We start from the raw sequence: 24,791 nt of genomic DNA on the forward strand, positions 1-24,791 counted from the left end.
GGCCACTGCCAGAACTACACCCACCCAAGGCCAAAGATAGCCACAGGACCCAGATGAGTGGCAGCAGGAAGAGGGATGCAGGAGGGGGGAATGGGGTTCCAGAATAAGGGATTGAGGTGGTTCTCAGCAAGATATGGAGCAGAGGTGGGTATAAAGGCATGAAGTAATGAATGCCCTGATCTCACTGAGTGGTGCTGCTGGCTCAAGGGACTGAATTGTTCCCAATGTTCTTATTTGAAGTAGTATCACTGGGAGAGGCATGATTATACTGGTGATGAAACTATGAGTGTACAGCACCTATGTAACAGTCAGCAACACCTTATTGAGATAAAATACTTCACCCTTGTCATCAGCTGCCTCTGAATCAGGGAGTAACATCCACTCAGGGAATTGGGTTTCTGCCATGTCTCCTCATTGCTCTGAGCAGGCCAAATCTCAATCTACTGAACAATGTGGACATATTGAGCAGGATGTCCCATGAGGCAATGGGACACAGAATGCAGGATCTGCTTCCTTTTCTTTCTTTCACTCCCTTATCATGAAAGCTTTTGAATAAAGGATTATAGGTTACAAGAACAGGAGTAACTCATGTGGCCCCTTTGGCCTGGTCAACCATTCAACAGTTGATCTGGTTACAATTTCTGTTCCTTCCTGTCTGCCCTCCATTACTCTCAACTCTCTTGTCTATCAAATAACTATCTACCTTGACCCAGCCTCCACTACCTTCTGCGGAAAAGAATTCCACATTTCAATAATTCTTTGAGAAAAATATTTTCTCATCTCTATTTTAAAAGGGAGACCCTTTATCCTTAAACCATATCAGTTTTAAACTCCCTCACAGGTGGCAACATCCTCCTCAAATACACTCTAGCTGGATAAGTCAAAATCTTTTAGCATAAGACCACCTTTCATTCTTCTAAACTCCAATGGATATAAGCCCAATCTGTTAAGTCTTTCTTCATCAGATAAGCTTTCATCCCAGGAATGAGTTGAGTGAAGCTTCTCTGACCTACTTCTAAAGCATGAGATTTTGCAAATGGGACCAAAAGTGAACACAGTACTCCAGATGTGGTCTCTACGATGTCCCTAAAGCCGAGTAAAACATTCCACGATATATAATCCATTCCACTTACCAAAACAAGTTTAGAATCAGGGAAAGATGCATCTTGAAGGACTAGTTGTTGCTGTTTTGAATGACTGATTGCAATTCCTTCCTGTTGTTAATGGCAATGCCGCCACGCTTTGAGGAGAGTACCAGAGCGTCTCTGTAGTGTGTTTCTTTCATCCTCCCTGGAACACTGGTTATTTGAGAGTTGAGAAAACTAGATCTGATGGACGAGATGTGCTTCATCCATTCAAACACAATGCTTTTAGTGCTTACAGTGTACATTGTATCATTGAATAGTCAGCGGCATTTTACTGCGATAAAGTGCTTCTCTAAATTTGCTACATCATGAATCTATATTCTCCTCTACATGGGAATGACAACTTTTAATGGCTCAATTCTGGCTTTTGGTTTTATAGCAAACAGTACCTCTCCATTGAATCAAACTGTAATATTGAAAGCGAGGCCCAATTGCCTTTTATCTACATATGGCTTTTCTGCTTTTTAGTTTTTCACTCCACATACTCAGGATTGTTGATTTAAGGAAATCCTGGAAGTGATTACACTGAGGATAGCAAAAAGGTTTTCGTTTTGAACAGCAATACGGGGAAGAAATACATTTAATTTAGAAACAAGGCTCATAGCCCCATCTCCTACAGTGCCTCAATCTGTCTGGAAGCTCAATACTACAGAATCCCAACTCCACATTCTCTGATTCCCTTCCACATTGCAACGACACCAAGTGAGTAAGGAGAATCACAGAATCCCTACCTTGCAGTTAGAGGCCATTTGGTCCATCCAGTTAACACCTACCTCCTGAAAAGCATCACACCCATTCCCACACCCACCAATCCCCAAACTTCCAATGGCTCATCCACCTTGCCTGCACATCCCCGGGCACTATGGGTAATTTAGCATGGCCAATCCACCTAAATTGCACATCTTTGGGCTGTCGGAGGAAACTGGAGCACCCGGAGGAAACCCACGCTGACAGGGGGACAATGTGCAAACTCCACACAGATAGTCACCCGAGGCTGGAACTGAACACAGGTACCTGCCACTGTGAGGCAGCAGGGCTAATCACTGAGCCACCGTGCTGCCTCTACCAACTTACCATCACTTCCAAAATGTGAGACACTTGTAGTGAAAATATCCTAGGCTAATTCTGACACTCACTCACATTGACAGTGATTAAGCCCCTCTGCAGAACCAAGAATCCAATAAATGTTTACCAAATGAGGTGGCTGCACACATGGTGATTAATTTAACAACAAGAAATTATTATGAGAAATTGATTTCAGATGTGTTTCTGAATCCAGTCTCCTGCCCCGACCACTGTTAATACAACTTAACTGAATAGCATACAACCCTGTTTATTTTTGTCATGAAGCAGGATTAGTGTGAGCGATTGACACTCGTAATCTGATGCTGAACTCGTTACATGAAACAATTAGATTTTAAACACACAAATGCATGTGTCAACAGACTCTAGGCTGGACTGAAATACCCATCAAATAAAGAAACAAAAACAGGTACTTATGTCAAAGCAAAGCACTGCATTTGCTGGCAATCTGATATAAAACTCAGAAAATACTGGAAGAGTTAACACATCTGCAGAGAGCTGGACAAAGTTAACACTTTAAATCAATGACCTTATATCAGAACTGGAAAATGTTGAGATCTTTAGCACCTTCCAAACCCACAACCAATTCCATCTAGAAGGACAAGGGTAGCAGATACATGGGAATGCCATCAACTGCAAGATGCCCCCCGAGCCACTCACCATCCTGACTTGGAAACATATCACCGTTCCTTCGCTGTTGCTGGGTCCAATTCCTGGAATTTCCTCCCTGAGAGCAATGTGGGTTTACCCACGGCACATGGGCCACAGCGGTTCAAGGCAGCAACTTTTCTAGGGTGACTAGGGCCAGGCAGTAAACGCTGGCCAGCCAATGACAGCCACATCCCACAGCAGAACTAAAAAAAAATTATACAGGTTTTAATCAAACAGAGACACAAAAAAGGAGTGGGTTGGAGGTGATGTTGGTGGTAGGAAAGAGCTCAGAGGGGCAAAATCAAATGATGTTACAAAGGGGGAATTGGGCAGGTCTGACTCTACGTTGTGGATAAGTCATTGGAAGCTCATCTCAGAGTCACATATGACACCACCGAGTGCGCAAACAGGCTCCAGCCTCTGACAGACGCCAGGAAGAGGAATCTGTGGCCAGGAAGCGTAGTTTGTCTTGGGTCTGAAGATAATGGTTTGCAATACAGAATAGAATCACGACAAAAGGGAGATGAAAAATCGAGCACAATATCGGATTCCTTATATAACGAAAACATAATAACAATGACGTGATTGCAAGCTTTCAGGATCTCTGCCATATATTCATTAAGTGGTAATGGAAAACAATGTTGCATTGTTTGGATACAAGTGCATTTTTACAGTAGAAACATTAGAAAAAAAATTATACTGCAATATAGACAGATTAGAGAGAAGTTAAAAATAGTCTTCTGAACTTAAGTTGATGAAAGCTCCATTAAGCCAATGGTTATGGATCTGTGCCGTTCTTTGCATTAAATCTGTCAGTGCTGGAATTTCACAGAATCTCAAACAGGGCTTTGGGTCAGCTTGGATTGAGGTGAAGTCCAATACAAATATACAGCTATTATCACAATTTTCCAGCACAAAATAGCCATGAAACATTTGGAAGCAAATAAGACCCCATTTTCTGTTGTCAAAATTGGTTCTGCACCAACAAAATATACAGATGCAAAGATGGCATTCTTAAAAGGTTCAACACTGACCAGTGGGCCATCTAAAAACTGGATTGAGGCCATTGGCTATTGTGTGTGAACAGTCCTTCCACCTCTCAGGAAGAAACTTGTGAAAATGGCAAAGGAAATGAGATGACTTCTTGGCCTGTAGCAATGTAGAACCAATGAGATAAAGGAGAAAAATTGGGTTTCTGATATACAGCGGAAGGGGCAGTATGGTGACTCAGTGGTTAGGCCTCAAGTGCCAGAGACCCAGGTTCGCTGATGAGTGTCTGTGAGCAGTTTGCACATCCTCCCTCTGTCTGTGTAGGTTTCCTCCAGGTGCTCTGGTTTTCTCCACAGTTCAAACAAGTGCAGGTTAGATGGATTGGCCATGCTAAATTGCCCATAGTGCCCAGGGATGCACAAGCTGGGTGGGTTAACCATGGGAAATGCAGGGTTACAGTGACAGGGGGTTGGGTTTGGGTGGGATACTCTTTGGAAGGTCAGTGTGAACTCAATGGGTCGCATGGTCTGCTTCCATTCTGTGGGGATTCTATGAACTGAATTATAAGTGAGGAGGACCTGATCTTCAAACTTTACATGAGATAAATCAAAACATCTTCTAGCCACACTCTGATAAATGAGTACATATCAGAAATCAGCATTTAGCATACAAGAGCAGCTACAGCTAAATGCATTGTTACTGTTGATTACTGGCTTTAGATATGTAGAAGAAGTACATCCAACAGATTTTCATGTAGGCAGTGTGGTATTCTGCAAAGCTGCATTTGGTCAGTTGATGAGGACACTACTTCTACAACCTCCTCTTAAACAAGCAGATCTCTGATCTCCTACAACTCAGGCCTTGTGTGCAAGCCTTACTCCTTTGACCCATTGCTAGTCAAGCATTTAGCCATTTCCAACCTGAGGTTTGGAATTCATTCCAGAGACCTCTTTATCCCTGTCTCCTCCTATAAGATACTTCTCAAACACTTTCTTTCACTCAGTATGGCTCCCTGTTTGATTCTGCTCCTCTGAAATGCCTTGGGGCTTGGTAGCTATGGCAAAGGCACTATACAAATGAAACTTTGATTACAGATGACAAGTGAATGTGAAGTGTACAGAATCTGTTAGTTCGTGCCAGTTTTATCAGCTCTGCTGATAGGTTCCTAAAGATTAGCCCTTAGGATCATCCAGACACTTGACTGCATTTACTTAATCCTGGAAAGCATCATTTTGGTCCACTTATCAATAACATTCACATTCGGAGAGAAACAAAAAATGTTGCCAAACCAGAAGTTTGTTGATTTAACAAAACAGAAATAAATCAAGAGTTAAAGAAAAATCTGCTCTCATAAAGACAGATCAGAATATCTGTTTATTTGACAATCATCCAGAACTCTAAGGGCAGAGATCTTCACCTCGTCATTGAGCTAGCTAGGAAAACACATTGCATTGAACGGAACTAATTACAATGGGAAATAAAAACACTTGTCAATAGAAGGGTGACAACTGATAGTCAGCATGTTACATTGCTGTGTTGCTGTTGCCAGGTCTATTTAAGTCACAGTAAACCTTTAGGCTCCTTGTGTCTTAGAAACAGCAGCAGCTTTCCTGAATAAAATACTACATCAAAGTCATTAGATTTCTGACAGCCTGGAACAGTAGGAAGGCCAGATTTGAAACAATAGCTGGTTGAAAATAGGCCACATAAGAATCTATGCATGAGGTTTTTCTGTACTTGGGATGAAAATCTAATGTCTCATTTAGTTAAAGAACAAAGCAAAAGAAAGGTCATTTTAAAAAATTTAAAAATGCAATCAAGGTTCAACAGTGAAGAGAAGGAACAATTGCACTCAAACAGGGAAGCTGGTGCTTAATCGTACAAATTGATTGCTTTGGTTTTGTGTGAATTATAATGGCACTTTTACTTCACACGTAATTTTCAACCTTTTGACTGAGGCGGTCAGTCATATACAGGAAAGTTGAGTTGTGTGTGCACGTGCTCTGTTTTATCTGTCCAGAAAATAAGAACAGGAGGCCATTCAGTCCTTGAACTTCTTCCACTGTTCAATTACATCATGACTGTTCTCTGATTTAACTCCAAAAGCCCAACTTGCTTCAACAAGACTCTTATAAAATCTCAATCACCTTCCAAACTGGTGATCACTACTATTTAGATAAACAAGGAGAACTGACTCATGGGAGCACCACCTTAAAATCACTCACTATACGTACTTGGAACTATATCGCTGCTTCTTTGCTGCTGAGTCAGATCCGTCAAACTCCCTCCCTGACAACACTGTCATGTCCTACACCACATCAAAAGCAGACGTTCAAGAAGGCAGTTCATGACCTTCTTCTCAAGCGCAGATGGGTATGAACAATAAATATGCATTCCAAACTCAAACAAACAAAAAGGATTGATCTCCCACCTCGATAGGTTTTGAGGGGAAGAGCTTTCCAATGCTTTCAGCAACCTTTGTTCAAGAAGTACATCTGGAACAGCCTAGCTCTGATTTCAAGGTTACACGCTCCTTGAGCTGCAATAGGATGAAACTGACATTGAGGGTCCTCAGCTCGCTGGGCCTGACATCAGTGAGTTCCAGCTGGTTTCAGAGCTCCATGTGTAGAAATTGCATTGTAAATGCATGTTTTGCAACGAGTTCGGAAACCACCCCATCTATCAGCATCACTGAGAGCACTTTCACTGCACAAACTGCCAGCAATTCAGCAAGGCAGCCCCTTTCGCAAGTTCAATAAACAATGATCAGTAAATGTCGACTTTGTCACCAACATCCCATGAGTTTTTTTTTACAAAAACACATTGCAAAACATTGAAATTTCTTTTACCAGGATAAAGATCTTTTACCACATTACTGTCAACCGGAATTGCCACTGGACACATTCTTGGACTATAATCACACAAGATGTCCAAGTACTGGACTGTTTTCCTCTATTTCCAAAATTTGTTTAATTAAGAAATTGAAGTATTTAAAGAAACACCATTTTCAATGTCCCTGGATTTTTCTCTCACAATCCTCAAGGAATTCCAGAGAAATCCGAGAAGGTTGGAAATCCTACTCTAAGCCATGTTGATTACAGTTCAGCCACATGAAGACCCACAGCAGAAATTTGCAATCCTGAGTAGACATCATCCTCAAATGCAGGGATAGCTGATGATGGTGACTAACAATGGTGGGCTTACAATGGCAGTTAGACAAGTACATGAATGAAAAAGGAGCAGAAGGACGTGCTGATAAAGTGAAGATGAGGAAGGTATAAGGACTCATACGAAGCATAAATAGCAGCTTACCCTAGTTGAGCAGAATGGCCTGTTTCTGTGCTGTAAATTCCACATAATTCTACACAGGAGTCAGGAAATATATCCTGTACGATGAAACATTGAGAAGGCCATGATGAGACTGAGCTGGCAAAAACCAATTCTATCATACTCCCATGTTAAAAAAACCTGAAGAGTTCTGAGGAATGGTCACTGGACCCGAAACATTAACTCTGTTTTTCCCTTTGCAGATGCTGCCAGACCTGCTGAGCTTTTCCAGCATCTTTGTTTTTGTTCTATCATACCCTTTCTGGATAGAAACACAAAAAAATAGGAATAGGAGTAGGCCATTCAGCCCTTTGAGCCAGCTCTGCCATTCATTATGATTGTGCTGGTCATCCAACTCAAGTACCCTGTTCCCTCTTTTAACTATACTGTTTCATCCCTTTCACTGCAAGAACTATGCTTGTCTCCTTCTTGAAAATATTCAATGTATTGGCCCCAGCTGATTTCTTTGGCAGTGAATTCCACAGGCTCACCACTCTCTGCGTGAAGGAATTTCTCCTCATCTAAGTCCTAAATAGCCTACCCATATCTTTACATTATCATTCCTGGTTCTGAACTCCCCACTCCTCAGAAATATCCTTTCTTGGGTTTACTCTGCCTATTCCAGTTAGAATTTTACAGGTGTTTCGGACGCACCCCTCCCCCCGCAATCTGCTGAACAGCAGTGAATATAGTTCTAATTGATCTTGACTCTCTTCATACAACAATCCTGCCATCCCAGGAATCAGTCAATTTCAACCTCAACATTGGATTGAATATTTCATGGTATTATTTCAAGAAATTCAGTAGCAGTGCCCAAGTATGAATACAGTGTAGGTCAATATTTTTCTCTCAGCTTTGCTTAACAATTCCAGATTATCAGAGGGTATTTGGGATGTTTTTGTCTGCGCAATGATATTGGGGCTACAAGAGTTAAAGTGTGGGGCAGGCTGCAAAAACTTGGCTTAATTCCCAAATTCAGAAGATTAGGGAGTTTACAAATTGATCTGCTTAAAATGATTTGATGAGGTATATAAAGAGAAACTATTTTTTTCTGGCCATAGAGTCTGAAATAAGGGAATATAATGTTAAACTTAGAGCTAGGCTGTTCAGGCTGATGTCAGAAAGCATTTCTTCACCCACTGCAGAGTTGAATCCTGAAATTGGGACCTCACCCCCACCAACTCAAACCCCCTCAAAAAGCTGTTAAATGTGAGGATCAACTGAAAATCTCAAATCTGAGTTTATTTATTTAGGTAAGGGTAGTAAGGAATACAGAATCAAGTTAGGAAATCTATTTTTTTAAAAAATTCATTCACGGGACCTGGGAATCTCTGGCTACATTAACATTGATTGTTCATCGATAATCACCTTTGACTACCAGCGAAGGTAGTGAGAATTTCCAGGATTTTGCCCCAGTTGACAGTGAAGGAATAATGATAAATATTTCTGAGTCAGGATCATGTGTGACTCGGAGGGGAACCTGCAGGTGGTGGTGATCCTATGTATCTACTGGCCCAGTCCTTCGAGCCGGGAGAGGTCGCAGATTTGGAAGGTACTGTCAAAGGAGCTTTTGAGAGTATTTCACTGCTTTTTCCACATGGTAGCTGTCACTGTCCATCCTGTGGTTGGAGGGCATGACTGTTGAAGTTGGTGGATGGGGTACCAATCAAATGGGTTGTTTTAGCTGGGCTGGAGTCACACTGCTCAAGTATTGTTGGGGTTATACTAATCAAGACAGTGGCCCCAGTTTGCTGTTAGCTGTTTGGATGTGTTGGGAAAGCAGAGCTTAGAGCTGATTTGTTTCTGGGCTGACCTTAGCTCTGTCTATCACTGAATGGCACGCAAGTAGTCCCATGTTGTGGCTTCACCAGGTTGACACCTCATTTTTAGGTATGTCTGGCATTGCTTCTAGCATGTCCTCCTGCCCTTTTCACGGAATAAGGGTTGATGCCTTAGATTGATGGTAAGGGTAGAGTGGGGGATATGTCTGGATTTGACTATGTAAGAGTAAAATTCCGCTGCTGTTGATGCCCCTTCTGAATACCCAATCTTGAGCTGATGCCCCTTCTGAATGCCCAGTCTTAAGCTGATGCCCTCTTGGAATGCCCAGTCTTGAGCTGCTAGATGTGTTTGAAGCCTGTCCCATTTACCATGGTGTTAGTGCCACATGACAAAATGGAGGGTACACTCAAAGCCAAAACAAGACTTTGTCTCCGCCAAGACTGTGCAGTGGTCTCTCTCACCAATACAATCAGAGACAGACAGACACCTCTTAGTGAGAACAAGATCAAATAGATTTTTCCCTCTTGTTGGTTCTTTCAGCACCTGCCGCAGATCCAGTCAAGCAGGCTCGTCCTTTCAGACTTGACCAATTCGATCAGTAGGGTACTTAATGAAACAGTCCAGAACAGAGACAGTAGTGAAGTCCCTCACCCAGAGAGCCCTGTGTGCCTTTAACACCCTCGATGCCACCTCCAAGTGATGTTCAACATGGAGCAGCTGTGGAGAAAGGGTGAGGAGTGGTTGTAGGTAGTAATCAGTGGGATGTTTCCTTGCTCATGTTTGATTTGACGCCATCAGACTTCATATGGGCTAGAATCAAAACCAAGGACTCGCAGGGTAATGGCTTCTTGGCTGTAGTTTCTGTGCTACCATCTCTGTCAGGTCTGTCCTGTTGGACCGGGCACACCCAGGGTGGTAATGGTGGTGTCTGGGTTATTGTCTGTATGGTATGACTCAGTGAGCATGAGAATGACAGGTTGTTGTTTGCCTCGTTTGTGGAACAGCTCTCCCTATTTTGGTGCAGATGTTAATAAGGAAGGCTTTGCAGCGTCAGGGGGGATTAGGTTTACCATTGGTTTGACGCTGACCAGTCAATCTACTTTAGTCCCTTTGTATGGGCTTTGTAGTAGTTTGACTGGCTTGCCGAGCCATTTCAGGGGGGAGTCAAGAGCGAACCATTTTGCAATGGGTCTGGAGTCACATGTAAGCCAGACCAGGTAAAGACAGCAGATGTCATATCCTAAAGGACACTGGCAAACCAGCTGAATTTTCATGACAATTAGCAATAATTTGATTGCTGCCATTAGTCTCTTTTTTATCTCCAGGTTTTATTGAATTAAAATTTCACCATCTGCTGCCTTGGGATTTAAGGCCAATCAACCTTAATCTAACTGCATAATAGCACCAGCTTTAGAATGATGTGTCTTCTAGATATGATATGGTCTGAGTGCTGTCCTATATGTTAGCTCAGATAACATATACCACAAAGACTGGGTACTCCTTGAGACAGATGTCTTGAAGTTCATTAACAACACTAACTATTTACACTGCTATAGCATCTCGTACTCATGGTCTGGTTTCAGTGCTTATTGATGTTACTACAAATTACATGCACGTAGCTGACTGAACCTGCCAAACTGACCTAATTGTCTGAGAGCTTGACTGAAGGTGAGGTGGGTATCTTTATGCAAGAGTGTTACACATGATGTCAAGTAACTGTTTTAAAGGTACACTGCCTGTCTGCGCTGGAAACTCTGTAATAACAAACAGAAAAGCTGATTGACCTACACCAGTTCATATGTCAGACAAGGAAAGGCAGCGAGTTAGCCATTATTTGAGGTTTTTTAGTCAATATGCATCTAGCAGTGCAGTGTAGGCACAGCCATTATACAAAAGCAGTGTTGCACTCCAGTATCCCACAAAGTCTTTAACAGGCTGTTAGAGCTTATCGGCACCACTGCAAAGTATTTAATTTCCATCAGATGATGTCCTTTCAAGTGCAAGAATTTGTTTGCAGACCATCAGTCAAACCTGGCTGTTAAAATTATCCCCATTACTACAAAACACCAATTCTGCAACACTCTTTAAAAGAACTACTGAGGTGGGAGATCAGCATTTATTCATACATCTGTTTAAGGTCATGAGTGAGCCGAGTTGAAAAACATCAGGCTCCAAGGTTGGGTACACATAATTCTGTGTTTCTTCCCAAATCTGTCCTCCCCGCTACGTCTGCAAAACTATAATTATTCTTGGCATTTAAAAGCCGGAAGAAAAGAGTGGTGTTTAGAAAGGTGGGGGGACGGGGGGAGAAAGAGGGAGAGCTGCACATCTTATTTGTCATGAAAGGTGAAGCTTCAATTTGTAATTAGATTAAGTGACAGCAGTCGCAAATATGACCATTCTAATCAACAACTCCTCAAGTCAATTAGCTGTAGAGAGCTCTTTTCCAATCGAGTGCTGGGGAGAAAGAGTGATAAAAAGCTGCTTCATTAAAAAAAGACAGAATTTTAATAGCCTGCCAGAGAAGAGTGGACTCACCTCTTAAAGGAACAATGCCAAACATGGACAGATGATTTTTTTTCAGGCAACTTTAGTTCGTGGGAGTTGTCATGTATTAGAGTGTCATCCCAAACCCTGCAGTAGGTACATTTTTGTTTATTTAAAAATATAATGCTGCTTTATTTGAAATGAAATGTCTGTGGATTTCCTCCAGGTGCTCCAATTTCCTTCCACAAGATGTGCAGGCTAGGTGGACTGGCTATTCTACATTGCCCATAGTGTCCAGGGGTGTGTGGGCTAGCCATGGGAAATGCAGGGTTATAGGGATAGGATGGATTGGGTGGGATGCTCTTTGGAAAGTTGGTGCAGATTCACTAGGCAGAATCCTGTAGGGATTCTATGATTCTAGGAAATTCCAATAAAAGTGAAGTTGTGGTTGATCTGAAGTCAAGGACAATGATGTTGTTGTTGTCAGGAAACATGGCTGCAAGAGAAGTCACCCTTTAAAATGAAATAGCCTTTCTGCCAGCATGAAGCTTATTTCTGAATAGAATAATTAAAACTAATAGCAAACTTGCATAAGTATTGCTTAAGAATGTATTTCTTCAGAGGGAAGTTTCAAATTGACAGTGTACTTGGCAACATTTCCCAGAAATTATTGTTTTCTATATGCCAGAATGTCTCAGCTGAGAAAAGGAAAGGCTTTCCAGACCTTGCATCTTGTACCAATATCAAGCACTCCTAGGTCAGGTAGAATATGGGTTGATAGTAGGGAATTGGTCCCATACTGAAAATGTATGACATTATCTATCACATGAACTATTGTTTTAGAGATTCTAAGACTGCCAATGCCGTGCCAAGTAATTCCAAATCAGAATTACAACAGCAATGCTTTATTTTATGTGGACCAATGAATAATCTAATTGCATATATTTGGTGGTTTTCACCACTGTTCTTTTTCAACTAGCATCCTATCCTCCCCATCTGAAATAAGCATCAACCAAATGCACCAAAATGGACCACATCAGCTGAATAGTTAGTTTCTATGCTATAAAAATCTATGTAAATGTTAAATCACTCCATTCCCTATTTGTGGGATCTTTCTGTGCATGGGTAGCCACCAGCTTTGTCTACGAATTGTCATTGTACTGTAAGATGGTCTACTGTAAGAGTTACTTTGAAAGATTTCTGAGGGCTAGGCATTCTTTTTTCCTTCGAAGCTGGCTGGCTCTATGGAAGACATTGGAACATGTTCATTGGCTTCCATCATTGTAAAAGATTTCTGACTTCCTGTTGCTCACTGAGGACAACTAGTGGCAGAAACTCAGTGCTGCAGCTTTAGCACAGCACTCCATGTGATCTTTCCCAAAATGATCTGAAATGTTGAGGCTAAGATAATAAAATGTGAGGCTGGATGAACACAGCAGGCCAAGCAGCATCTCAGGAGCACAAAAGCTGACGTTTCGGGCCTAGACCCTTCGGGTCAAGGCCCGAAACGTCAGCTTTTGTGCTCCTGAGATGCTGCTTGGCCTGCTGTGTTCATCTAGCCTCACATTTTATTATCTTGGAATCTCCAGCATCTGCAGTTCCCATTATCTCTGAAATGTTGAGGCCACAAGTTCTGAGGTAGAAATGATATTCACAAAGCTCTGACCATGTTCTATCAACTGTGTGCCTATTCTAACAGTTTCCTGTTCTCACAGGCCACCCAACAACTCACAACTTCCCCCAATGACCCCGCACCCATACATGCCTCACAGAGGGGATGCAAGATGTTTCAGGCCTCAAAATGGGTCACAGTGGCAAGACGTTTAAGGAGCACTGGCTCATTGGATCCTAACTCAGTTCCCAGTGTGTACACCAGCCACAGACTCCAGTTTTAGACAAATGTGGCTATCTGTTTGACATCACTATTAATATGGCACAGTGGCTCAGTGGTTCGCACTGCTGCCTCACAGCACCAGGGACCCAGTTCAATTCTAACCTCTGGCAAATGTCTGTGTGGAGTTTGCACATTCTGCCCGTGGTCTGCGTAGGCTTTTTCTAGGTGCCCCAGCTTCCACCCACAGTCCAAAGATGTGCAGGTCGGGTGGATTGGCCATGGTAAATTAAGACCGTAAGACCATAAGACATAGGAGTGGAAGTAAGGCCATTCGACCCATCAAGTCCACTCCGCCATTTAAATCATGGCTGATGGGCATTTCAACTCCACTTCCCTGCACTCTCCCCGTAGCCCTTGATTCCTTCTGAGATCAAGAATTTGTCGATCTCTGCCTTGAAGGCATCCAACGTCCCGGCCTCCAGTGCACTCCGTGGCAATGAATTCTACAAGCCCACCACTCTCTGGCTGAAGAAATGTCGTCTCATTTCAGTTTTAAATTTACTCCCTCTAATTTTAAGGCTGTGCCCACCGGTCCTAGTCTCCCCGCCTAATGGAAACAACTTCCTAGCGTCCACCCCTTCTAAACCATACATTATCTTGTAAGTTTCTATTAGATCTCCCCTCAACCTTCTAAACTCTAATGAGTACAATCCCAGGATCCTTAGCCGTTCACCATACGTTAAACCTACCATTCCAGGGATCATCTGTGTGAATCTCCACTGGACACGCTCCAGGGCTAGTATGTCCTTCCTGAGGTGTGGGGGCCAAATTGTCTGTAGTGTCCAGAAATGAGCAGGGTTCGTAAATGCTGGGTTACAGGGATAAGGCAGGTGCGATACTCTTCGAAGAGTTGGTGCTGACCTGGTGGGCTGAATAGCCTCTATCAGTACTGTAGGGATTCTGTGGTATCAATTACAAAACTTACACTTCTAAGGGGTTAAGTACAGTAGCTATCTTGAGTTGGACAAGGGACTGAAATTTTGTGCCTTTGTATTTTCAAGGAACTGCCAGAAAACCAGCCCCATTTTGCCACAGTACCAATCACAGACATTAATGGTTTGCTCTGACGTGTTGAAAGAACAAATCAAGTCCTGCTCGGCCCTCTGCAAGTATAGGCAGAATGGTTTTGATCCAGATGGGGAGACCCAGAAACAGTCCAGGGTTCGTTGTTTTGACCATATAGTGGTCTATTCTTTTCTTTAGGTTTTGTCAAATTTTGGTGTAACTGGGTGCCTTGCTAAGCCACCCCAGAGAGCAGGCACCCATCGCTGTGGGTATCAAGTCACAAGCAGGGGGCAAGTGACCAGCTAAGAATAGCAGTTAAAGGGTACGAGTGAACCAAATGAGTTTTCACAACATTCAACGTGGTTGCCACTAATTCCATTTCAGTTACTGCCATGGCAGGGTTTGAACCAACGACCTCAGTACATTGCCCTCGTCCTCGGGACTCCTCAGACAGTAAGACTGTCTTCGCATTGCCGCCTCCCCATTTTCTCAGCACTTCTGTATGATGATGCTTGGCATAAAGGATCCCATGGCTGCTGTTGTCAAGTTTTTCCTGATATCCTTGCTATTACTGGGATCTTGCTGTGTGCAGCCCTGTCAACCTACATTTCCTCCATCACAACCGCACCTACACTTCAGAAGTGTCTCCTAGGTTGTAACACATCCCAAAATAATGAAATATGCCAAATAAATGCAAGAATTGTCATTTTTTCATCTTTTTGTATAAGGCTAAAACCATGATAAAAGTAAAAGCAGAGGCAAGCTCAAATTAACTTAAATACAAAAGGTTCTGACTACTAGAAGCCACATTGATGCATTGATTAAAATGAATGGCTAGATCATCAGGCAATAAGGTGAAACACACAAGAATCATTGAGCCAATTAAATTTGTGTTGCATGTGTGACAGGGTCATGGGATAATAACATACTCCTTTACAATGGGCACATATTTCACAGAATGTTACCTGATCAAAATAAGTCAATATTTTCTCAGATTGATGCTGCATATAATTAACACAATGGTTTCCATCTGTAAGTGTTTTAACACATGAACATTCTTTTTTAATATGGGATGGGAGACAAGAACTTTAATAAAGCCAGTCCATACTGGATGTAAATGCTGTTAAATACAACAAGAATAACTTGTTAATATGTAGTGTTTTTAGAGTCCCAAGTTGCTTCACGAGAAGTCATTGGGTAATTTTTTTACATTGAGCTACATCGTGATATATTAGGACAAGTGACCAAAAGGTGAGCACTTTCAGTGAGCAGAAACAGATAGTGGAGATTCAGAGAGAGGTTTGTGAGGGAATGACAATGGTAAGGCAGTAGGAACCTGAAGCTAAAACTGCTGGAACAGTGAAGACAAAGGAAAGTTAAGTACATTTAAGACGTCATTGGACAAGCATATGGAATAGTGTAGGTTAGATGGGCTTCAGATTGGTCTGGCTGGTCGGCACAACATCAAGGGCCGAAGGGCCTGTACTGTACTGTAATGTTCTATGTTATATTCTATGAAATTAAGGATGTGGAAGAAGCCAGATTTGAAGGAATGAAAGAATCACAGAGAGTTTTAGATTTGGAGGGATTGACCAAGATAAGGAGGAATGGGGCCAAGGAGGGCCTTGGACTGTGTAGCCAAAGACCCGAGTAATATTCTGGGCACCTGGATTCATATCCTGCCATGACAGACGGTGGAATTTGAATGTAATTTAAAAATCTGGAATTAAGAGTCTAAACAATGACCACGAATCCATCGTTGATTGTCGGAAAAAGCCGTCTGGTTCACAAATGTCATTTAGGGAAGGAAACTGCTTTCCTTACCTGGTCTGGCCTACACGTGACTTCAGACCCATAGCAACATGGTTGACTCTTAACTGGCCTCTGGGCAAATAGGGAAGGGCAATAAATACTAGCTTAACCAGCAATGCCCCCATCCTGTGAATGAATAAATAAAAATTTTGTTTCCTGAACCCTTCAGTTCTCTGATCTTTCTTTTTGTTTCCTTCACTGCTTCATAGGAGGCACAGAGTGACCAGTTCACAAATTACAAAGTCTTTGGCTTATCGGTTAAAAGCAACAGCTTACAACAACTGTTGAGCGAAACAACTGGTTTTCTTTAGTTCCACGTATTATTTACTGCAGAGACAAAGAGAGACTCTACCTTCCATTTCTGAGGCCTGAAGGCTTCCACGGTATCATTCACACCCACAAGCTGTTCACTTTCCCAGGAACCAGAGAGCTGTCGTCAGGCTGATGACCTGTAGCATCCACAACTAGTCACAATTCCACAAACCAATCAGCAACCACAGCATGTACTGCATGATACGGCCCAGTCCATAAGCAGCAGGAGGCTGACTTGGGTTTTCAACTTGTGAAAGAAATAGAAAACTGGGAAAGCTAAAGACAATTTCGTTGCCTTGAAGAAGGAGTGAATTAGCTGAGAGAATGTGTTTTGAACTTTAATTTCAAAAAGAGGCAAATTATTCCACAGGTAAGTCCATGTAATGGACAGAACATTACAGGTTCAATATCTGACTCAGTTTCTAATACCTTCCACCCAAAGGTACCAACTTGAGGCAAGACATTTTGCTGAGGGGAATCAACAGATCTCCCATTGCTTCCTGGTATGTATGGTGATTAAAGGACTCTATTGGGTAGACAGGGGAAAATGAAATAATTGAATAGGCTAATGGCCTTACTAGAATGCAACAGGATAGAAATCATGCTTCAGTGATATGAAGCTCTGGACAGACCACATCTCAAGAGGAGTTTTGGACACCATGTCTTAGGAAGGATATTCTAACCTTGTAAATGTAGGTTTATCAGAATAATACTTCTAAAAACCTACAAGGGTGAAATAATGAAGAGAGATTACACAAACAAGGACTGTACCTGCTATAATTCAAAAATATTAAGGCATAAATTGATTGAAGATTTTAAAATAATAAGGGGAAAAGTCATAAAAAGATGTTTCTGCTCATTTGAAAGTCTATGGCGGCGAGCGTCTTCAAAAAATTTGAGTCAGACCTTTCAGGAATAATTGTTTTATACAAAGGGTGGCTGCATTTAGACCTTACTTCACAATTGTCAATTTTTTTAAAAAATGATTGATTTATTTTTGTTAGCTGAGGGTATCAAAGAATATAGAGCAAAGGTGGCTATACAGAGTTGGGTCACATATTGGCTATGATCTCACAAAGTGGCAGAACAGGCTTGAGAGACTAAATGGCCTCTTCCTGTTCCAATGTTCCTGCTGTTTCATTTGGTTCGGGAATTCTGAACAACACAGCATAAACGTAACATCAGGGCTAGGCCATTCTTGGGCACCGTCAGGAAGCAGCATTGTACACAGTGTGACAGAAATCTGGGACTCTGACATCCAAAAAGGTTAAATTTCAATTGAAAGTTTCAGAACTCAGAGACTGGTAGATTTTCATTTGGCAAAATGAAGCAATATGGAATCAGGGCAGGTCAATGGAGTTCGGATTCAGTTTGTCCATTATCTAAGTTAAAGGTAGAATAAGCTTAAGGAGCTGTAAGGCCTCCTATGATACAGAAACACCAGTTTGTGTGTGTCTGAGCAGTTTGCCTTCCTGCCATTACCTTTTCAACTGATTCAGTGATCCACTGGGGTTTAAATGAACAGAGAACAGTAAAATAATATGAGAATTCATAGTGATAAGGAGATAGAGCCTTATATTCATTACAAATGAGGGGGGCATTCCATCAATAGTACTTAATCATCATCCATGAGTAATTCCTTCAATCTATATAAATATCATACTGAACAACAGTTAGATTGTCCTATTCCTATTAATAAAATATAATACTTGAGGCATTTGGAGCCTGAAGAGCATATGAAGCATTCACAGGGCACACAGTAATTCCATCAGAATTATAAAGCAATCAAATAGAGAGAAAATAACATCTAAAATCCAGGTTCACCTATTTTAGTTCTACTGTAAAAATTTGGCCCAATATAATTTTAAAAATTAATATAACGAAAAGCATCATATTAAGTTGTCAAAACATAGTCTTTGAAATTAACCTAGAGCTACAGGGAAAATTTGGCAATATTCTACAGTGGTGTATGAATAATATATTTTCCAGGAGCAAAGCAGAGTCCTCCCACTGAAATACTAATGCACACCTTTTTTTTATCTTTTCCGAATAAAGGCAAAAGTCTATGGTATTTGCATGCAATAGAAAACACCCTGACCTATGTATCATACACACATTGTTTGTGCATTTTATATCACAGAAAAACAAATACTTTATTCTTCCTGTAATTTAAGGTATTATAACGGGCACCCTTGCATTTAGTCTTCACATCGTCAACTTTTTCACTCCTCACCAGTGATTTCTTTGCTGACATTTACAGTAGCATGTAGATGTCCTTTGGTTTAGTACTAATTGGAAACAAAGGCACCAAATGACATGAATCAGTTTCAATTGTGGGTTGACTGCTGATCACAAGTTTTATTGACCATAACTGATATGTGTCAGAGTAGTCAGTTCATCTTATGTCCGTTGAGATTATCATGGGTTTTATATCACATTGATGTTGCCAATTGAAAATACTATTGTATCTGAGCCCGAGTACATACTGAGTTAATTTGGTTACATTGCTTTATTTTAAAGTTCTGTCTTTCTCAGTTTGAAGAGATTAAAGCAAGACATCATCACCTTGAAACCTCTATGTGATGTACACTCTTCACAAATAATATTCATTAAAACATTCAAATAGGTCGGCTCCATCATTCAATTGGATTATTGATGATCCCAGCTCAACTTCATCTTCCCACGCTTTGCTCTAAATTCCTTCAAAACCTCACTGAACAAAAGAAAACTATCAGAAAATTTATACAGAGATAGTAGGAACTGCCGATGCTGGAGAATCTGCTGTGTTCATTCAGCTTCACACCATGTTATCAGAAAGTTTAAAATGATGCACAAACACAGCCTTCTAGAGGGAATTTCAGATTTCCCCTGTCTTCTGTATAGACAGCTGCTCCTGCTCAGCTTGGGTTCCAATATTAAGTATTAATCTTTTGTTCTGGATTCACCCCAAGAGGAAACAGTTCCTCTATATTTATCCTAATGAATCTATTCATCATGTTAAATATTTTGTTGAGATCAATGTGGACCATCTAAACTGAAGGGATAAGCTATGTCCAGACAACCTGTCTCCATAACTTAACTCTTTAAGCCCTGCTATCATTCTGGTGAATCTACAATTTACCTCCTCAAAGGCCTTCTCTGAGGCATGCTGACCAAAACTGAACATTGAATTCCAGATGCAGTCTGGCTAAGCTTCATGAATTTGAACTGCCTTGAGATAAAAACAATCTTTTCTACTTGAACTCTATCCTGTAATGGTCTGTTTGTCTTGACACACCAATCTTTTAAAGCTCCTGGTCTCATCGTTAAGGAGATCGGCCTCAGACTTGTCCACATTGCGATGCTTTGACCCATTCCCCTTCTTTTTGTTTCTGCGCTGTATCCTCCTGACGTTTGAAGAGATAACTCGGTGAAAATGCAGAATTTCCTATTGACAGCTTTGTTTTTTCAAATATTATTGAAATTACAACTTCTCCCTGGCATACAGTCCTTCACGGTAAACTCAGCCAGTACAAGAATCAGACTCACACTATTGGTATCATTTTGCATCCCAAACCAGCCATCCAGCCAACTCAGCTAACCAACCAAGTATATGCTGAAATATTTCAAGTTGAATGTTATGGAAAGTGCATTAGAATTCAACTTTCCTCCGTACAACATATTCCACTCTGGGGCATCTCAGAGCAATTTCCATACTATTAGTATTTACTGCATACATACCATGCCAAACGTACAACCTTCGGAATCTATGTCATTTTGGCCACTAGGGTAGAATAGCTAAAAGGCTATGGTGATCCTTCCCCAGTACCATCTTTATTTTATATCCACCAAAGGCTCAGGCAGTACAAAAACTGTCTGGTTTGGAATTAAATGACACAGACCAGAGGGGACTGCATTTCAGTCTTAGTCTGTGATATGTTATCTGATCTAAGTGATGAAGAAGACATTACTAGTAATCTCTGCATGCCAGATTAAAGGAAGGAATGGGAATCAGAGCTACCCACAACCGCTGCTCATAAGTGATATCTCTTTTCAAAAGGTTGCTATGCACAGTCACTCGGACATAACAAGAGCTGCAGATGTTGGAGTCAGAGTCAACACAGTGTGGAGCTGGAGGAACATGACAGGTCGGGCAGCATAAGAGGAGCAGGAAAACTGACGTTTCAGATTTACAGCCCTGATAGAATGTATGGTCACTCTTCTGTGCCCTGTGATGCTCCCACTGAGAACAAGTCAATTCTTGGTCTCATGACACTCCTGCAAATAGTGGATGCTCAATTGGAGAACCAAATCCTGGCAGCTGGTGTTCCTTCTCAAATGTTGGCCTCATATAAGATGTGTGAAAGATATGTGAGCCCTCCGATGTTTGTTGGATGAGTGTGCATTCTGCTACATTCAAATGCCATGACTCTTAACCTTAATCTTGAATAATTTATACAAAGGGATAATGCAATGATGCACATTAGTATTTAAGACTGCAGACTCAGCTTTACTCGTGAAAAAATACATTGCTCATACTTTGCAGTACTGCCTCATTTTAGCTTGTAATTTAATTGTAAAAGGCTATGTTTTGACTAATCATCGTTTCTTAACATAGAACTTCTATTTCACTCCACAAGAAAGGATCTTCAATGCAGCTGAAAGCTGGGTGAACTTCGCTTTGAAATGTTATTATTTCTATGTCATTTGATAGTGATTGGTTCATCATGAACCACAGCTCTGGTAAATGCCAGTGTCTTCAGTCAGGGAAAAGGATTGGTTTTGTGCCTTCATACATGTGTTCCAATATGGTTATGAAATGCAATTGCGATATTAAAAAGAAACATCCACCAGCTCTGCCTATTGGATGCCACAGTCATTCAAATTCACTCACAAGTAATTGGCTACAGCCAGTCATCAAGCATCAATGGGCAGGAGACTCTTGCTTCTGACAGGGAGGATCATTCACTCTTCAAACACCAATAAAACATGTCACTCAATGATACAAACTCATCTAATGTTTGTCTGATAGTTCAATAGAATAAAGCACTTTGTTTTCTTTGACAGAAATTCTTCACTGAACTATAACCCACATTAACCATCAGGATTGTGAGAGTGTGGGGTAGAAATTACATGTAATTCATTCATTTTATTACAGCATCTGGTACTTTCATAACTTTTCTTTCCACTGGTAGATAGGTCAACACATTGAAATATCAAGCAATACTCTGGTTTGATAAGCTCCAGCCTTCTGGAAATAATAATAAATACAGATAAAATAAGGCCAGCCTCCTCCTCCCATCCAATCGCCACGCCAAATACAATGAGCATCTCTGTATTTTAGATCATAGGATGACTCTGTAAAGCTGCACCTACTCATCCAAATTACACTTAACTGCTTGATGTACCCCACATTATTAAAAAGCACGTAATTTGTATTATCATGACTTCTGCAAAGTGAAGCATGGTGCTTAGTTATTAAATATGGTTGTAATCTCAGTATAATTTCTTTTAGAAAAATGATATGTCCAATATTATAGAAGCCACTGGAGAGTCCTCATGCAACAGAATTTCTCTTCTTTCATTTTTAAAAAGATGAACAATACATAGTGCCTTATAGTGCATCAAACATTTCAGGAATAGATTGTAAAATTTGAAAGTTACGAATATTAGCTTCAAATCACACAGAAGAATGAGCTGTTGAGAAAATATAACTGGAGCCAACTCTCCAACAGAAATCCACAAATAACTTGCCTTTATATAATCTCTCTCTGAGCTTCAGGACATCTCCAAAGCATTTTTTTCAGCCAAATAAGTACAATATTTGGTGAAGGCCAAACCTTAACTTAATTTCTCACCCAATAAAAAGTACCTCTGACATTGCAGCACTCCTTCAAAACTGCAGTGAAACGTGCTCATATCTCTAGAAAGTGACTTGAATCCACAACCTTTTGACTCAATGGTGATATTTCTACTAAGCCAATACAGTAACAATGGAATCTGTCATGTACCTTCACATCACAGCTATTTCTTTTCTCCATGACTTCATCTTGATTGGCAGCTTGTAAACAGTCAGCACCATACAATACTAGCATAGTAAGTGGCTCCCTACACTCAGAATAGAGAATCTCAAATGAGGATGCAAGTAGATGCCTTAAAGTGGATGCTCCAACTGGAATCTACAAGATACAGTGCAGTAACGCAACAACATTTCTTCAAAGGTTTCTCCAGAGCCCACAACATCTACCAACCAGCAGGGCAAGGACAGCAGGCACATGGGGGCATCACTTCTCAGTTTCCCTCCAATCTTCGGATGTACACACAATCCTGACATGAAAATGTTGCCATTCCATCATCTTTACTGATTGAGAATTCTGCAGCTCCCTCCTTATCATCGCTTTGGGAATACTGTGGTTTTGGAAGGCAGCTCAGGAGCATCTGCTCATGAGCAATTAATGCTGGCCCCGTATCAGTGATGCCCACATTCAATAAATAAATAATATTTTAAAAAGAGGCATTCAGAATGAATCACCTCTCTTGCCACCCACTTTGCCAATAGTGTTTCTAGGGCAACCCAAGCAGCACAATGAAAGCAAGATGCTCTGAGGCAGGAGGAATGAAGTAGTTTAAAATGGGAAATATTTGCAGTGGTGCAGAGAAAAGAGTGGGAAGTGGGGCAGATCAGAAATCTCTTTTCGCCAGTCAACCCAGGCATAATGGATTGAATGGACTCATTCTAGTGCTGTACAATTTTATGATTTTAACCATTGTGGAAAGTGGATGGCAAAGCACAAAGCCATCTATACAAAGTCTAAGTGCTTCAACAAGCAGCTAGGCTGCCACATTACTTTCTGATTTATTGTGCAATTCCATTTCTTTGGTTTAATAGCTTTTTTAAAAAATAAATCCGTATGTACTTACAATGTGTTCTGCAAAACCCACAGCAATTGCTATTCTCCTTCCTTGAAGTTATAAGCAGTTTTATGACAAGGTACGAGAGGCAAGCAAAATCAATAAGGCCATACAAAGCAACCAATTCTGTTCAGGCCAGCATTCATTTCCTCAATTTGAATACACCTTTTACTTTCCCTCATCATGATACAGTACATTCCACATACACCCACAAAAAAACTATTCATTCCCTGAGTTAGATGCTATAACACTTAAAAGACACTTAGAATCGTACATGAACAGGAAAGATTTGGAGAGTTATGGACCAGGAGCAGGCAGGTGGGACTAGTTTAGCTCGAAAATATGTTTGGCATGGGCTGGTTTGACTGAAGAGTCTGTTTCCATGCTGTATGATTCTATGACTCTGTTTCTCAAGCAGTTCTCAGAAATATTATAAAAAGATTGAATCTAAAATGAGAAGAACAAAAGGTACTCATATATTCCCTTTTCCTCTCTCCAAGTTTAATAAGTGACACCCAGAAAAAAAGAGTCACAATTTTGGCTATTTGATCTGAGCTTACAAGCTAAGAGATTCTGGACAGCAGCAGGAAGAGGGGTCAACCTATGTGCAGTTGGATGATGGATGTTAGAACGGAATATAGGAACATGTCATTTGAGAGCAACAGAAAGCCATTCAGCCCTTTGACTCTGCTCCACCATTCAGTGGCTGATCTGCTTGTGGACTCAAGCCCTTCTGTCCCTTTTCCCCAAGCCCTCGTCTCCCACATTTATCAAAAAACCATCTAACTCAACCTAGAATAAAGTCAATGGTACAGCCTCCGATACTTTTTGGGGAAGAGAATTCCACAGACCCATACCCCTCTGAGTGATGGAAATCCTCCTCACCTCCATCATAGAAAGAAGACCTCCTGTTCTTAAATTGTACCCACTTTTTTCAGATTCCCTCACAAGAGGAAACATTTTCCCTGTCCACAATGTATCAAGTCCCCTCAGGATTTTATATATTGCCACAGGATCAATTCTCATTCTTCTAAGTTCCAACTGGTACAGATCCAACCTTTCGTCACAGGAGAACCCTATCTTCCCAGGAACAGGTCACAGAGTGGTGTCACCGAATGGCTATCAACAAACCACAACCGATGTATGAGGGTGGCATAAGACAGACAGAATTGGCACATCATGACAGCAGGTCTCCTGGCAGGAGTGGCTACAAGCAGCAGCTTAATAAGAAGGTGCACTCACAATCTACTGGCAAGTTTCTGAACATTTGCTCCTAGTGAGTGAATGAGAGCAGGCTGCACAGTGTGGTGTTTACACCATTTTCCTTTCACTCACTATACAGATCAATCATTGGATATTAGCTGCAGCTCAGTGGGTTTCACTCCAACCGTTAAGACAGAATGTCATTGTTC

General features: G+C 41.2%; 1 protein-coding gene across 8 annotated transcripts in view; it reads right to left on the bottom strand.

The window, feature by feature from the left end:
* caskin1 (CASK interacting protein 1) overlaps window positions 1-24,791 on the bottom strand; it is a 598,608-nt gene that overhangs the window by 568,121 nt on the left and 5,696 nt on the right. Inside the window, exon 1 of one of the 8 annotated variants that reach the window (XM_059654077.1) lies at window positions 2,889-2,969. The exons of the other annotated variants lie outside the window; for them this stretch is intronic. Within the exon in view, the coding sequence (XP_059510060.1) occupies window positions 2,889-2,907 (19 nt within the window). The 5' untranslated portion in view covers window positions 2,908-2,969. Of the gene's footprint in view, window positions 1-2,888; window positions 2,970-24,791 lie in introns of those variants that run through there. 8 annotated transcript variants of the gene reach the window in all.

Source organism: Stegostoma tigrinum, chromosome 23, assembly GCF_030684315.1.
Source record: "Stegostoma tigrinum isolate sSteTig4 chromosome 23, sSteTig4.hap1, whole genome shotgun sequence".
NCBI lineage: Eukaryota > Metazoa > Chordata > Chondrichthyes > Orectolobiformes > Stegostomatidae > Stegostoma > Stegostoma tigrinum.